Source organism: Chrysemys picta, chromosome 5, assembly GCF_011386835.1.
Source record: "Chrysemys picta bellii isolate R12L10 chromosome 5, ASM1138683v2, whole genome shotgun sequence".
Classification (NCBI taxonomy): domain Eukaryota; kingdom Metazoa; phylum Chordata; order Testudines; family Emydidae; genus Chrysemys; species Chrysemys picta.
Window position 1 is genome coordinate 123,963,099 of NC_088795.1, and position 16,588 is coordinate 123,979,686.

General features: G+C 46.1%; 1 protein-coding gene across 9 annotated transcripts in view; it reads right to left on the reverse strand.

Moving 5' to 3' along the window:
• The window catches only part of RNF4 (ring finger protein 4), a 34,584-nt gene extending 20,733 nt beyond the window's left edge, over positions 1-13,851 (reverse strand). The window contains exons 1-2 of one of the 9 annotated variants that reach the window (XM_065597123.1): positions 13,632-13,713; positions 8,185-8,253 (exon numbers count right to left, since the gene is read on the reverse strand). Coding sequence is in view for 3 of the 9 variants with exons in the window: in XM_042845562.2 (XP_042701496.2) it covers positions 13,735-13,848 (114 nt within the window). In the remaining 6 variants the exon portion in view is untranslated. Of the gene's footprint in view, positions 1-8,184; positions 8,254-12,300; positions 12,884-13,631 lie in introns of those variants that run through there. The other 8 variants (XM_065597120.1, XM_005311205.5, XM_042845559.2 and 5 more) reach the window with 8 other exon arrangements.
• Between the last annotated feature and the right edge of the window lie 2,737 nt (positions 13,852-16,588).

A 16,588-nucleotide genomic window follows, 5' to 3' on the forward strand; every position in this document is an offset into this window, starting at 1 on the left:
GCAACGCTTTTGTCCATAAAGATGACGATATGGCTGCTCTGCCTGTCTCTAGCATGAAGGGGTCTGAACTTGCTGCCAAAGTTGTTCTGCCCCAAAATGTCCTTATAGCTTGGCAGCAGTTCAGCTATTGTTCTTGTAGTAATAAGTGAATCTGTTGCATTACTGTCAAATGAAATGAGCTAAATTGACACTAATCTGCACCAGATTAAGCCCAGCAACCTTGATTCTGGTCCTTCAAGGCCCTAATTGATGCAGACTGCCTTGAAGGCTGTATGATGAGCATAAAGGAGCTCAGGAGTGCTTTTAGGCATGCTGCAGGACATGATGGTGAGTTGCATCTGGATCAGATGGCACATCCTAGCCAATTCAACTATATGTAACTACAGGGTATCATCCAGCTACAGATTGACTACTTCTTCAGGCCATTAGGTTATCTTCCATCAGACCTGCAAATGACCAAAACAAAGGTGGCAAGAGATGAAAGAACAAAAATGTGCTTGCAGCATCAATGATCCATCAAGAAAGACTGACCCAAGCTCTCTAGACCAGAATGTTCATTAGATAAGATGCAATTTCAATACAAAATTCCCGAGAGTAGTTCTGAGGAACCCAGTGTGTCATGGCCATACTTCTATATCTAGTTGAGAAGATGCTTTTTCAGCATACAAGATGCACTCTTCTACACTCCTTAAAGATGAGGGATAAGCAAAGCAACTGGGATGACGTCAGAGAGGTGAACAGCAAAAGCTATCTAGAGTCTTTATTGGTTCCCCATAACTGTAGTAGCTGAGCACCAGACCAAAAGTAGAGCTAGTTCAAAAAATCTGATTTCAATTGAGTGGGACTGGGAGCTATCATGATTCGGTTGCCGGGAGGCTCTTCCCGAATACAGTGATCCCTGTCTCGGAGACTGATGACAGCATGCTGGTGACCAGTGGCTTTGGTCCCCCGATCAGTCCCGAGCTCTTGGCAACGCGTGGGGTCGGTCTAGGTGCTCTTGCCGGGGGGTACGTGCCTCGGTGATTCTGCGTCAGGCTACTGGCGAGGTACGCCTCAAATCCCGCTGTTGATGCCCAGAGTCCGGGGACTGAAAAGGGTTCCGCTAAACCAGCCTCTCTGGCGCTAAGATATGATGACTTTGGGGGGGCAAGCGGTGGCGGGACGTCCCTCGCGATGGGGAACGGTGCCGCTGAGGCGGGGATGTATGCGGAGGTCCCAAGGCAGGTTTACCCTGAGACCTGGGTACCGCTGGAGCCGGTATGAGTGGCACCGGGAGCATCAGGATCTCCTGAGCTGCCTGCAGAGCTTCGGACATCTATGGCACCTGAAGCTGACGGAGGTCTGTGTCGCTATCCAGGGACGCAGGCAAGGTATGGGATGGGCTGCACCTCTCACCTTGAGCTGGAGCCTGACTTCCGGCGGGTGGGGGAAGAGAGGAGTGAGGGGTGTTGAGCTGCCCAGCGCAGCTCTTGGCTTGCTCCCAGCCCTCTCCTTTCTCTTGCGGGATGTAGGAGATTGTCCCCTCAGTCTTCTTCGGCTTCTTGGCCAGAGCCATGGAGGGGGAATGGTACCGGCCTAGGGACAGTGCCAGCTGGGCACTCCACACTGATGCTCGGTACCGAGTCAGACCTTTGCTCTGGTGCCGGAGTGAGTGCCGACTCCATCAGGAGCGCTCCAAGGCAGTTGTCATGCTCCTTTTTAGTCCTGGATTTGAAGGACTTTCACGTACAACACTTGTTGCTTATATGCCCTTCGCCCAAGTACCTAAGAGAGCTGCTATGGGGATTGCTGATGGGCATGGGCAGCAATTGCAGGGCTTAAAGCCTGGGGAAGGCTTTAAGAACTACTACTAAGGGTAACTAATTCAACTACTAACTATATACAACTAAATTACAGGTTCTGCAAAGTTCGCAAGAACGGAGAATAATTAACGCTAGCCAAAGCAGTGGATGTTCCAGCACCGTCACTGGCAGAAAGAAGGAACTGAGGGTGAGGGGAGCCAGCGGCGCTCGTTATACCCTGCCATGTGGGCGCCACTCTGGAGGGGACCAGAGCCGGTCCCCTATGGATACTGCTAAGGGAAAAGCTTCTGGCACTGGTGTATGTGGTGAGCACACACCCCTAATATGGAATGGACATGAGCAAGCACTCAAAAGAAGAATAGGTATTGAAGAGTTGCCACATCTGCAGTTGCCACAGGATCAAACCTGATTACCTTTGGGAATTCCTGCCAGATCTCTCAATGGAAGCAGAGTTGATAATCTGTATTATGGAGATGGCTATATTTCGACAACTACTGAGAAACTGTCATCATATCAGAGTGGGTCAGCACCAACACAAGCCAGCTGAAGAGAGTTGAACTCAAAAGGAAACAAGTTCCAAAACCCTATCCTGCCCATATTTTTAAAGTCCTCATTACACCAACTTTTCAACTGACATGCAGAAGATACCTATTCATGCCAGGAGAATTGTAAAGCTTGTATTTGTAAAACTGTAGGCAAGCTTAATTAGGAGACACATTTAAAGATGATGCTTCTAACATAATTTAAAAAAAAAAAAATCTTTCTTTCTGTTTCTGTTATACCTGCAAAATTCAGATTGGAGTCCACTTGCTCACTTTCTTCTGAAGTCTACTCTTTGCAATTATTCAGACTTCCTAGTGTCTTTCAATTTAGGACTAATAGATTGAAAATAACTACTTGAGTAGATACACTGACATTAGCAAAGGCTTCCAAATATGCACTCAAAAGCAATTTAAATACAGTTTATTTTGAAACATTCTTCAGGAAAATTAGAAAAAAAAATAACTAACTCATACAATAGCACTCTAAGTAGTAATATATGTTTCCCTCTGCAAATTTGTGGTTAACAGAATGATAAATAAAAATTCAGTTGCATAAGCTTATAGTTTCCTGTTATGTTTAATGGTAGCTTCTTCACAATGGGCAAGATATTTTTTCTCCTCTATACAGCCTTGACTCAAACAGCAAAGTACCAGAGCCTTACAAACCAAGGATAAAAATGCAGCATTATGATTTATCTTTAGTACTTCACCAGTGCTACACAAGTTTTCATACCAGCAAAGTGGAGAAGCATTGCTACAACAGCCAAAGGTTAATTTTTTGGCAAGTGTCTTATTTGATAAAGTTCTCTGAACACAGATTAATAGTATACAGCTTTTCCATTTACAGAAGCAAACCCTACAGTTAAGGTTACATATGGAATCTCATACAATTACAACCCCATTCTCTCTCATAATGTTGAAAAAAATTGTTCTTTGGGGCTACAACTTTTCTTGCTTGGTTTTAACCCAGAGATGACTCATTCCAGAAAGTCTGAATTTTTAGCTATCTGAGTTACAGGAAAGATTAGGAAAGAGAGAGAGAAGAAAGGAGAATGGGTTTTCTGCTTTGAGACATAAGAGATTGTTTTTTGTCCACCAATAACTTATAGGTGGGCAGCAGAGCTCCAAACTTGCCAAGTTTGGAGCAGAATCTCACTGGTATCATTTCCCCCACCACCTCCTCCAATATATTTGTCACTCTCTCTCCCGTCTTATTCCTTCACCCAATCTCTCCCATGACACGTAAGTATCTTGCTTTGAGAGCACTGGGAAAGGTGGGTTCTTGACCACATCTCTCCCCAGCTACAGCCATTGCCAAACGTGGTTCCACTGAAGGTGGCTAGAAGCTAAACATAAATAATGGGGCGTTTTCTGCACCTTGGCCAATCATATCAATAGCTGTGATCATGATGGTTATGAACTGGCCAGAGTGCTGAGAGCGTAGTAAAAGTTACAGTTGAGAAAAGCCAGTTGCAGTTTGCCAGAGGGAGTGGAGCATTCACGTCTATATATTCCTTGCACAAATTCAAAAAGCCATTTTGAAGTCCTCTCTGATTAGGCTGCTCCTAAAACAATCTGCATAGTCTCTCGGAAGGCTGTGGCCTCTCCCTCACTAGGGCCTGGCTAACTCACAAAAAAGAAGAGCTGGTTTGTGCACAGTTTTGCTGTTTGATGCTGAATATTAGAAATTCAAGCTTTGTCTGCCCTGGAAGACTAACGGATTACCAGAGAATAATTCATGACACCGGAAAAATCCATGAAAATTAAACCTGATTAACTGAAGAGTGGTGTTTTTTAAAATTCTCTTTAAAAGACGTTTATTTAACTTTTTTTTTTTTTTTTTAAACCACAAATGTCTACAACAAACAGTTGAAAGAAAAAACTGAGCGGCATGCCTTCAACTAAGGGCCAAGAATGCTAATAACCCTAAGCAGAAAAATGCCTTTAAAAACCCACTTTTGTCTGTTTATATATCAGAAAGAAACAAGTGTACAACCCCAAATTCTCTTTTGCGGGTCATCTTCAATATCAGACCAAATGTAAAATTGTGGGTATAAACAAGTTCAGACTGGAGATTTTAGGATCTCAGAATTTGCTGAATGGAGCAAAGATTTCCAACTTCTTGTTAAAAAACAAAACAAACCACCTCTCTTCTGCAACAGTCTCTGAACTATGTATAAGATTCTCAGCTGCCTGGTTTATTCAGATGTGCAGAAAGCCATCTACCTCTAAGCATTAGATGGCAGCATGAACTCACTCTATTCCTTAAAGCAAACAATCTCAAAAGGATCAGGACTATTCAAGTTAGTGAAAAGAATAATCTGTAATACGATTTTATAAAATAATATATGGCACAGGAAAGATTGATTGGGTGCATCTATAGTGGGAAAACCAACGCCAAGATTTAAAGCAGTGGGTACCTGAAGTTAAGTTTCAGAGCAGCAGCCGTGTTAGTCTGTATCCGCAAAAAGAACAGGAGTACTTGTGGAACCTTAGAGACTAACAAATTTATTAGAGCATAAGCTTTCGTGGACTACAGCCCACAAGTAGCCTGATTTTCAATAATGCTAAGCACCTAACAGCGCCCATTAACTTCAATGGGAGCTGCTAAGTACTCAGCACCTTTTAAAGTCAGCAAGTGACTAAAAATGGATTTTTTTTTTTAAAAAGCCTTTTTGCGGATACAGACTAACACGGCTGCTACTCTGAAACCTATACTTTTAAGCTGCTGTTACTAAAAGTTTTGACATAAGAACAGCCATACTGGGTCACACCAAAGGTCCATCTATCCCAGTATCCTGTCTTCTGACAGTGGCCAATGCCAGATGCCCCAGAGGGAATGAACAGAACAGGTAATCATCAAGTGATCCATCCCCTGTTGCCCATTCCCAGATTCTGACTTTTGGCCTAAGGGAAAGCTGAGAAAACTAAAGTTTAAGAGACTGCATATATAACCCACAGAGTTAATTGTAATGAGATGTCATAGTAAAGAACTTAAAAAGCAAGATTACATTCTAATATTCATTCTAATATCCAATACTAGATAGGAGGACAATTCATAATGGATATTAATGCTCACAGTGCATGACAGACTATCAGTTTTCCCCATAGGCCTGTTATTGCCAAACTGACCATTGTGCTGTATTATTTTTAGGTCCAGAAGGATTACATTTTTTAATCCATAAGTGTTAATTTCACTGTACACACACAAACTGATGGGAAAAAAATACTTCTACCAATAATTGAAATTTATAAATAGGCAAAGAAAGAAAAATGCTGCTTGAGAACTTACTGAAGTTTTATTTAAGGCTATTTACTTTGTATATTTTGACACGTTGACAATTTGTGTTTTAAAGGTCATAAAGTTTTAACGTTGAGTCTCAATGTCAACTGTTATTAAATATTAGGGTACTTTTATACCACCCACATTACAGCATGGCCGCGGCAGCGTTGTGACGTGGGCAGTGTCGACACGCTTTATCACCGGGGGAAGAGCTCTCCTGGCGATTTAAAAACACCCCGAATGAGAAGTGGTAGCTTTATTGTCTATACTGGTGCTTTTCAATGCTAAAAAACTTTTGTCGCTCAGGAGTGTGTTTTTTCACACCCCTGAGCGGCAAAAAGTTTTAGCGCTAAAGTGGCAGCATAGACACCACCTTAGAGAGACACGGTAGGTGAGGTGACAGATCTCGTCCTTCGATCTAGAAAAGGTACACAGCATCTCAGCTAAATACAAGGTGGAACAGATTGTTTAGCAGCATTACTAGTTAATGCACATTTCAAGGGAACATTTAAGGGGAAGTGGCCCTTTAACACCCCTCCAGTCATATGGAGGAAAAGGATGGGGGGGAGGAAGCTAGCTCGGGCATGAGGGGATGGTTGGGTTGTTAGTGGTTTATAGCTTGTTGTAATAAGCCATAAACCCAATGTCTTTATCCAACAGAGAAGATTGCATCATAGAACAGACCACCCAAATACACAGAGAAAACTTGCTTAATAAGAAATAAAAACCCCTCCAACCCCTAGTTGTCACTGAACACCCCACACTACAACCCAAATAGCTACAACCCATCCTCAATGGGGACCCCATCCTGAAAGTAATCTTTCCTGAACCACCTCTTCTGGCCTTCAAACAACACCTTAGCCTCTCCAAGCTCATCATCAGAAGCAAGCTCCCTGCAGACCAGGACACACAAACTCCAAGCCGCATCAGACCCTGCCAGAACAGATGCAAAACCTGCAGACATCTCCACTGCTACAATGATCAACACCTCCCACAACACACATTTCCAAGATTCATGGGTCCTACATATGCGTTTCACATATGGTGTGCCTCATCCAGTGCACTAAATGCCCCGATAACAGTGGGGTCAGGCCAGGCAGTCACTACTTGCTTTCTATGAACTCACAGGAAAATGATGATTAAAGAGGTGTTAACAGGCCACCCGGATGACTAGAGGGGTGTTAACAGGCCACTTCACCTCAGATGGTCCCTTAAATATGCGTCAGCTAGTTATGCTAAACAATCTGTTCAGTCTTTTACTTAGCTGTGACACTGAGTATGTTTCCCTGAAGAAAGAGAGAGATCTGTGTAAGCTCGGAAGCTTGTCTCTCTCACCAACAGAAGTTGGTCCAATAAAAGTTATTACCTCACCCCGCTTGTCTCTCATATCCTGGGACCAACACAGCTACAACACCACCGTGTACAACGATGAAAGTTATTAAATATTGTCTGACCCTTAGTATTTTCTGCAACTATGAAAATAAATTGATAAAAATTAAAAAATGCTTAAAAATAAACATAAAAAATAAGTTTCTGCCAACCCTAGTTATGTTCTTAAAAAACACCACACACACCCCTGCCCACTGAAGCATCTACAACTGCCCAGCAGAAGAGATAGACCATTGGTCAACAGACAACTACTACATTCTCAATTTTACTGCCTTCATGAGCACTTTCAATGGCAACTTTAAACTCAGTTTCTTCCTTTCACAACAAGGAAGAGAGGTGGAGGGGAAGTTAAATGTGAAGAATTATGACCCCAATCCTGCAAAGACATATGTACCCACTTATAGGGGACTGCTCATAGTGTGGGATTACTTGGTATGTAAGTTTCAGAGTAGCAGCCGTGTTAGTCTGTATCCGCAAAAAGAAGAACAGGAGTACTTGTGGCACCTTAGAGACTAACAAATTTATTAGAGCATAAGCTTTCGTGGACTACAGCCCACTTCTTCGGATGCATATGGTATGTAAGATTTACACACATGCATAACTTTTGAAGAATTGGTGCCTAGGTTAATAACTAAGAAGAGAACATCTTCAAGTGGAGTTTTACTAGAATTTTCTAGTAGTCTGGTTTGTAACTTGTGAGGGCCCTAAGGATTTCATTACTACTACTCTGTGGAAAGGGCTCTCTCCATTCTTTTCCACCAGCAATGTTTTCTTGGGGTCCACTCAAGAAGCTATTACATCAGGGCCAGGATTAGGTTAAAGAAAACTGATAAAATGAGGCTACAGCTAAAAAGGTCACTTGGTGGCTACATTGTATTACTGGGGTCATTAAATATTGTGTATGTTTTATTCTGGGGTTGAAGCTACATATATTTGTGGGACTAAATAAATTTTCCTTAGAAGTATTTGGGAAGGCAAGTAGTAGGCTGCATGATGTCTTTGTAGTTTCACACAGGGCAGGGACTACTGCTCACACATTAGAGTAGCTTCACAAAGCACCATTTTAGTGAAAGTCATTTGAGATCCCTGTGCCTCCAATTGGGGAAAATACTCTGAAGCGTACACTGGGGTCCAGGAGGAAGATTACATGCAGTCTCCAACAACATACCTGTCACAAAAGGATTCAGGACACTAGCCCCCTTTACAAAGATAAAGTACTTCAAATAAAAATGCAGATCTAGAAAAAAGATACAATGAATTTTAGCTTTGTCCCAGGTCAAAGAGTTAAAGAAATTAACTGATGCAGAAAACCCACAAAACAACCTACAGTATTTCCCCCCAATAATACTTAAAAATATTGGAGAAAGTGTGTTTCAATTTAGCATTTCTCCCCAACCCTTCTAGTTTGCAATACTAACAGGGCTGCATTTGGACAATATGGAAATAGTGGAACAGACTAGAAATAGGAATTGAATCATCTATCGTCACTGTCCAAAATGAAGAAGCCTGGGGTCAAAGCCAAAGCCCATGGCCCACAGCAGAAGCCCGAGGGATTCAGCCCTGGGTGTCAGGGTTCTGGCCCCCCGCCTGGGGCTGAAGCTCTTGGGCTTCGGCCTCTTTCCCACCCCCTGGCTCAGACTTTGGTCCCTCCTCCTAGGGTTGCATAGTAATTTGTGTTATCAGAATGGGGTTGTGGTACAATGACGTTTGAGAACCCCTGCTTTACAAATTAGGGGTCCCTTCTCTTCATTGATATTGCTGTATTTGCCAAGCTCCATGTTTGTAGACCTAATGAACACACAGGAAAAAGATTATACCTCATAGCGAACTAAAATAAGGCACAAAGTCCCCAAAGGCTATTTTTCTTTGAAGTTATAAAGTGGGGTGCTCTTTTGTTTTTACATTAGCAACAACTCTTTTCTACCTTGTATTTGATAGAACGTGGCTATCTGGGGACTGGTAGTTACTTCAAAGTGTCAAAAGTGAAGACATTTCAGCTGAGGGGAGAAGGGATTTTTAGAATGTTTTAATTTTTTTTAAATCCCTTGTGGAAAAAGTAAGAATTTTCTGTAATATTTTTACGAAACCTATGTGTGCTTCAGTTTCCTTCACACTTTCCATTGCTACCCAGTGGGTGCAAAAGGGACAACGCTGATCCTGGAACAGTGCAGGAAACACAAGTGCAGAATGAATGGCTTATTAAAGGATTGGTTAAAACTGACACAGATCAACAGAGGCTCCAGAGACAATGGAAGCCCCAAGGACCGAATGATCTACACTTGACAGCAGGAAGCTCCAGCAAGTGGGGTGAACTCCGCATGGCCCTGCCTGGAGACAAAAAGAGTGGGAGCTGACCAGCAGGGGATGAAGAGTGGACTTCTGGAAGATGCTGGCTGTTTTCACCTGTCATTCTCCAAAGGGTCAGAGAGAGACAGGCCCTAAGGTGGAATCTACTACAGCAGGGGTAGGCAACCTATGGCACACATGCCGAAGGTGGCACGCAAGCTGATTTTCAGTGGCACTCACACTGCCTGGGTCCTGGCCACCGGTCCGGGGGGGGGGGGGGGGGGGATCTGCATTTTAATTTAATTTTAAATGAAGCTTCTTAAACATTTTTAAAGCCTCATTTACTTTACATACAACAATAGTTTAGTTATATCTTATAGAAAGAGACCTTCTAAAACCCTTAACATGTATTACTGGCATGTGAAACCTTAAATTAGAGCGAATAAATGAAGACTCGGCACACCACTTCTGAAAGGTTGCCGACCCCTATATTACAGCTTGGCTGGTGGAGTCCATCTGGCCAAGCCAGAGTAATAGGTCTTTTAACTTACCTTCTCTATGCTAACCTAAGGACTTAAAATGCTGTGTTCTAGCTGACTATTAAACCCTACTGTTTTAAAAACGCAGCCTGGTGTCACTGAAAATACTTGCTGTGGTGCATTAGTCCCTGAAGAGCGCAGTCTCTCTAATCAGGAGTCTATCTGAAATGAACAAGCTAGGCAGAGCTCATGCTATGGAGTAAGAGTGCTTGAGCCCAGAGGCTCAGTCCCAGAGGCAGAGAAGATGTGTGGCCTACCCTGAAGGAAGAGTGAGACCCTTTGGGGGTCTGCATTACTGAAGGGGTTCCTCCAAGAGACTGTTTAAAAGCTGGGCCATAGCACTGATCCTGTGGACCCATGACATGTCTATCAACTCAAACACTGACAAACATTTGAGAGAAGTTTTAAACAAAATTTAGAGCCTTGCGGATATACAAATTTATATCCACGGATGCGTATATCTGCGGATATAAATTGGTATCCGTGGAACCACAGGGCTCTCCCAAGAACCGCAGCGGTGAAAGGAGCCGAATGTGGGACCGCTGCTCCAGGAGCCAGCACCCTGCGCCCGTAGCTCCTCTGGCACAGCTGTACCACCTGCAGCCCCGCCCTGAGCCCTTCCATGCAGCTATCTGTGTCTCCCATCTGGGGGCATGCGCGCTGCATGAACACAAGAGCGAGACCAGGGACAGCTGCCGGTGAGCCTGGTGCCCACCAGGTTCCGCTCATACCAATTTATATCCACAGATATAAATTTTATCTGTGTAGGGCTCTAAAAACTTGAGCACTCCACCTCTGCCCATGTTGAATTAAGTACTAAAATAACCTTGTACTCTAGTTTCACAAGGAGTCCTGGTTAAAGAACTGGGGGGGGGGGGGGGGGGGAAGAGAGAAATCTTGTAAAAAAGGTTTCATGTCTTTTATGTGAACATGGGAAGCACTCCTTTTACAGGTCATCTAACAACCAGATGCATGATAGACTATTGGTCTTGAACTCAAAACAAAAGTTGTCTCAAATTAAACAAATTGTTGGTGCATGAAAGGAATGTCTAGTTACATAAAATGCCTGGCTGTTTCTGATACAGCCTTGGTAGTTGTAAGTGCCTAAAATTGGCTTTAAAGAGGACTTGGGGAAGCTGATGTTTCAGTTCTGGTGGTGGGGGGTTTTTTTGTTCATTTTGGGAGAAGTTTCTATAGGGATATGAATGTAACTGAATATTTTTGATTTTGGCACAGAAACATACTATTAATCTCAGTAAAAAAGTGACATGTAGACAACGCTCAGTGTCAAATTTATGAAGCTTAAATGAATCTGAGTTTTTGATAAACCTTGACCTAGAAAGAAAAGCAGCTGTTTATTAAACTACTGAATATCTTTAACCTTTCATTGCATCTCATAGCAAAATCTGTATTAAATTGTAGGATGAGATAGGAAGAAAAACCACACCACATTCCTCCCTCAAATTCAAGAGTTCTCCACACATTGCTACCGTTCTTGTCTTACAATCCTCCCATAGGGACTTTGTTACAGTTGCGTCATGAAAACGCTACAATTAAAATACTATTTTGACTGACACAGAGCACAGTTCCTGCTAGCCAAGTGCTATCTCCGACAATAAGCCTTGTTTACACTAGAGAAGGTCTGACAGACTATTTCTTCTATTAACAATACCAGTTCAGTTCCACCAGCATTTACAACACTGGGTAGCGCACAGAATCTACTAACCTTTTAGGCACCTTGTCAATCAGCCTTGCTCTGAGCAATTAGATGACATTGCTTAAAATGTTGATGGTCCATCTATGCTAGGGACTTGTCTACACTAGGAATAAAGGTGTATTAACACAAGCATTGAAACCCTAAAGTAGATTAAGCAAATTTACCATGTTAGCTGGTTGAGTTTCAATGTTCAGTCTGTACAGGGGTTAGTAAGACAATTCACAGAAACAACGTACCTGACATGGTCAGGAAAACATGAAATGCTAATGCCTCAGTCTTGGAAATTTCACCACCTCCTTTCTTGATCACTTTGACCACCACCACCACCACCACCACCCTGCCTATCACTCAGGCCCATAGCCTGACTTGAACCTCTCTCTCTAGGTCCTCATATCCAAAAGATATCTAAATATTGCGGATTCTTTCTCCATAACATCTCTAAGATATGCCTTTCCTATCCAGCCACACTGCTAAAACTCTCATCCAAGCTCTCATCTCGATAGTGCAACATTCTTCTCACCAGCCTTGAAAAATGCAATCTTCCCCTACCCATACCCATTCAGAATGCTGCTGCAAAGATAATTTTCCTAGCTCATTGCCAGAACCATGTCACCCCTCTCTCTGAATCCCTCCACTGGCTCCCACTTCTCTGTTGCATTTCCCAAACCTGAAGAAGAGCACCGTGTAAGCTCGAAAGCTTGTTTTTCTCACCAACAGAAGTTGGTCCAATAAAAGATATTACCTCACCCTCCTTGTCATTCTGATATGATACACAGTCAGTTCAGGAGTTGATCAGGAAGGAGCAATAACCACACCCCCTTTCCGTATGGAATGTGAGGGAGCAGAGCCAGGATTGAGGGGGGAGGGGCAGTGATCCCCTACAGGGGCAATTCCCTCGGGGGAGTCCGGGAGGGAGAAAGCAAGAGAAGGTTAATGGGGGCAATGGCCTGACAGACCCCTCTCCCTCTATTACAGTGAGATGATCAGCCAAACTTTAGCGGAGGGGAGCAGAATTCGGAGGGGAGCAGCATTCGGAGGTAATTCTTGCCCTGGGAAAGAACTCAATGGGAACAGCAGATCTCAAAGGCCCGCCTCGTTCTAAGATGGGCAGGAAAATGTGGAGGTAACAGCACGTACATCTGGAGATGGGGGAGGGGGGGAAGAGACATCTGGAGACAGGGATGGGGGGAGGGACAGAGGAATTGGAGCGCGGCTAGGGCTCAGGCCCGTCTCCCGGGAGAAACGAGGAAGAAGGGAAGGGAGGCCGCAGGCCCGTCTCGCGGAGGGGGACGGGACGGACGAGGGAGAAGGGAAGGGAGGCCACAGGCCCGTCTCGCGGGGGAGGGGGGGGACGGACGAGGGAGGGAGAAGGGAGGCCACAGGCCCGTCTCGCGGGGGAGGGGGGGGGACGGACGAGGGAGAAGGGAGGCCACAGGCCCGTCTCGCGGGGGAGGGGGGGGGACGGACGAGGGAGGGAGAAGGGAGGCCACAGGCCCGTCTCGCGGGGGAGGGGGGGGGACGGACGAGGGAGGGAGAAGGGAGGCCACAGGCCCGTCTCGCGGGGGAGGGGGGGGGACGGACGAGGGAGGGAGAAGGGAGGCCGCAGGCCCGTCTCGCGGAGGAGGGGGGGGACGGACGAGGGAGAAGGGAAGGGAGGCCGCAGGCCCGTCTCGCGGAGGGGGGAACGACGCGAGGCCACAGGCCCGTCTCGCGGAGGAGGGGGGGGACGGACGAGGGAGAAGGGAAGGGAGGCCACAGGCCCGTCTCGCGGAGGAGGGGGGGAACGGACGAGGGAGAAGGGAAGGGAGGCCGCAGGCCCGTCTCGCGGAGGGGGGGACGACGAGGGAGAAGGGAAGGGAGGCCGCAGGCCCGACTCCCTAGAGGGGCCCAGGATATTGGGCGGGAGGCCGGGCCCTGCTGCCCGTGTGGGGGGCGGGGCGGGCTCCCCCTGCGGGGGCTGCGATATCAGGGAAGGGGGGGTCGCGCCCGGCTCTCAGGGGCGTTGCGGGGAGCTCGGCCCGGGCTCCAAGCCCCGCAGGCAGCCGGCTTCGCGGGGTTCAGGTCCCGTCTCACCTGCTGCCCCGGCTCCGCGGCACGTTCCTGGGGGCTCAGCACAGAGCGGGCGGCCGGGCGCCCCTGGGTCCCGGTCCCAGCAGCCCCTGCCCGCGATACTCACCCTCCTTAGGGGCCGATCTAGAAACTCCACACGGAGGCGGCGCGGCGCGGCCCATCCCTGCCGCCCAATCATTGGCGAGGCCATTGCCCTTCCGGCTCGCTGATTGGACAGCATGAATATCAATTAGCAGGATGTTTGACTTCAGCCCCACCTTCCATCCGGCCCGGGTGTACGCTGGGGGTTGTAGTTCTCAGGGGGCGATGCTCAGGCCTCAGCATAACTCCCGCAGTTCCAGTCTAGGGAAGAACTTTAATGGCAGGCGTGTCAGCTGGACAGAGGGCTTGAATGGGGCTCTCTGGGTGCCTGGCTAGCCCTGGGGCAGCAGAGCAGTGTGGCCATATAATATGTAAGCCCCCCAGACCAGTCTGGGCAACCATCTGAACTAGAAACTCTCAGACGCCAAAGGCTCCTTAGGTTTACCAAGAGAGATGCTGTCCCCCCCAGAGACATCTATCACTGTCCACCTTGGCTACAACAGCCCCAAACTTCCCATACACACTGTCCTTCTTAGCCTTCTCATAGGTAACCTCCAGAACCCCCCCACCACATACACACTCAGAGCTAACAATACCCTGCACTGGATGCTTGGGTTGAGCGAGGACCTCGATCTGGCCCAAATGTGCAATTCCTGTTTTGTGAGAAGTTTCAGCGTTTGAAATTTGGTATCATTCTGAGACTAAGACTGAGAAACCTGGCCAGAGCTGGGTCTCCCTGGGCTTCCAGGCACTTGGCTCCATGGAAATGAGCCTGGAAGCTCTGAAATCCCTGGGTAACCCCTTTGGGGTTTAGAGAGCATGGCCCCTTTAAATCTTTCTCCTGGGGGGAGAGTGAGAAAAAAGGGGGGAAACTCCAGGGGGTGGCTCTAGAGCTGAGAGGGAGAGAGAGGCGGCAGCCCGCAGGCCTTCACAAAGTGAAGCAGCAGAGAACCTGCCTAAAGCCTGGAAAGGACAGGGCGGCCGATCGGGGACACGCCAGGACAGGAGCCAGGAGGAGCACTGTGCCAGGGAGGAATCGCCCGAGAAGGATAGGCCGGAACTGGACCCAGAGCTGTATAGGGCTGTAAGTACTGGGTCTTGTGACTCTGCATTGGGAAAGTGGGGAGGTGGTCGCTCTATGTGGCTTTGCAGAGAGCGGCAGAAGAGGGCACTGGAGGGATTTGTTGGGGGAAAGTTCACTGGCGCCAAAGACGACCAGGAGCACCCAAGACTCACCACTGGACTGGAACTTTGCTCAGGACTCCTGAACTCTGTGTGCAGACACGTTGCTCAGTATCTGCCCTTTCAGACTGTGCTACCACTGGGCCCGTGAGGCCTTGGTTTGAATGCAACCCTGTTTTACTGCTCCCCCTATATTTCCACTTGTTGCTTTTCTCCTCTCATCCCTCTGTAAATAAATATCTCCCTTTCTTATATCCATTGTACTTTTCCTGTGGGGGTGTGTGTTCACTCTCGGGGGAGGGGGGGAGTTGAAACAGATGCCCCTGGGGTGGAAGGGATTTTTCCTGCTGCATTTCTGCGCGCACCTTCTCTTGGCCAGAGCTGCCTGCAGAGCAGACTCCATCTTGGCCACGAGGGCGCTAAAGTTACACCTGATTTGAGTCAGAGTTCTTAGGGCTTGCAGACTCCATGCTATGGAGTCAGCAGCCAAGCCACAGTTAGAGAGGGGTTTCCAGGCCTGCCAAGCTCCTTGCTTCACAGCAAGGAGCTTGGAAGCCCTGGCATCACATATCTGTCCTGGAGCCGTGGACACGGGAGGCCTGGTGTCCATCAGAACCCTGGCTGCAAGTTCATTGAACTCGACTTGCTTTTGAAAGAAAATTCAGGTTCGATGAACCAGCATTTTCTGACAAAACAAAGTTTCATTGGAAAATTTCTGACCAGCTTCAGGTGGACCACTTCCTCCTTGAGATGGAAATAAGGATTCCCTCAGTAGAAAGGCAATAAGAAACCACAACCATGATGTACATCTTGGATTCTGCCACAGTCCAAAACTACTCATGGAGACTTGCCTAGGCAGAGTTCTCTAAGGCACAGAAATGTTAGTGAGATACTACAGCCAACTCTTGTTATTATTGGGTGTATTTATAAAGCCGCAGCTGCTCATGGCAAGAGGTTGCATGAGGCTCGCAGTTTTCATTTGAAATAAGTAAATTTCTAGCCTAGCCTTCATGTTTACAGAGAAAAGCTTGAAAATGTAAAGCAAGTGCACCCCCTCACAGCTTGGAAACCAGAAGGCAAATATAAAGAAAACAAAATGTATTATTATTTTTTATTAATCTCATGACTTTTAAACCAATCTCATGTTTTTGGGGGGCCTGGATCATGATTTTTGAATGAAGGGAGTGGATATAGCATTGCCAACTCCTTGGTGCTGGATTCTGGGGTTGAGAGTAGGCAGTCTAGTTGAAGAAATTATTTGACATCCAGGAAAATACCATTTCCCTGTCTGTCCAATCAAAACAGCTCACATTTTGAATATTAAATACTTGTAATGAGTTAGCTGTGAACATCCCATATATCAAGAATTATTCACAGAAATTACATAGCGAATAATTTTGAACAATTAATACATTTTGGAAAATCACAATCTGAACAGAAAAAAGATGCAAAATTTGTAGAACAAATGATTCATTATGAATTATCTGCCCAGCTGTAGCTTCAGTTCAATATGATGGGGATACATGCATTGTCACAATATGTTGCAATGGGTCAATATAGTGTCTGGACCTAAACATATGATGTAAATCTGACACACAGTTATCTGAGATTATTACAATCAAGGTGGTTAACCTTGGTTTTATCCTGTGTGCTCTGCTATATGCCCCTAAATTCCCTATTCCTCCCTTGGCTTATTG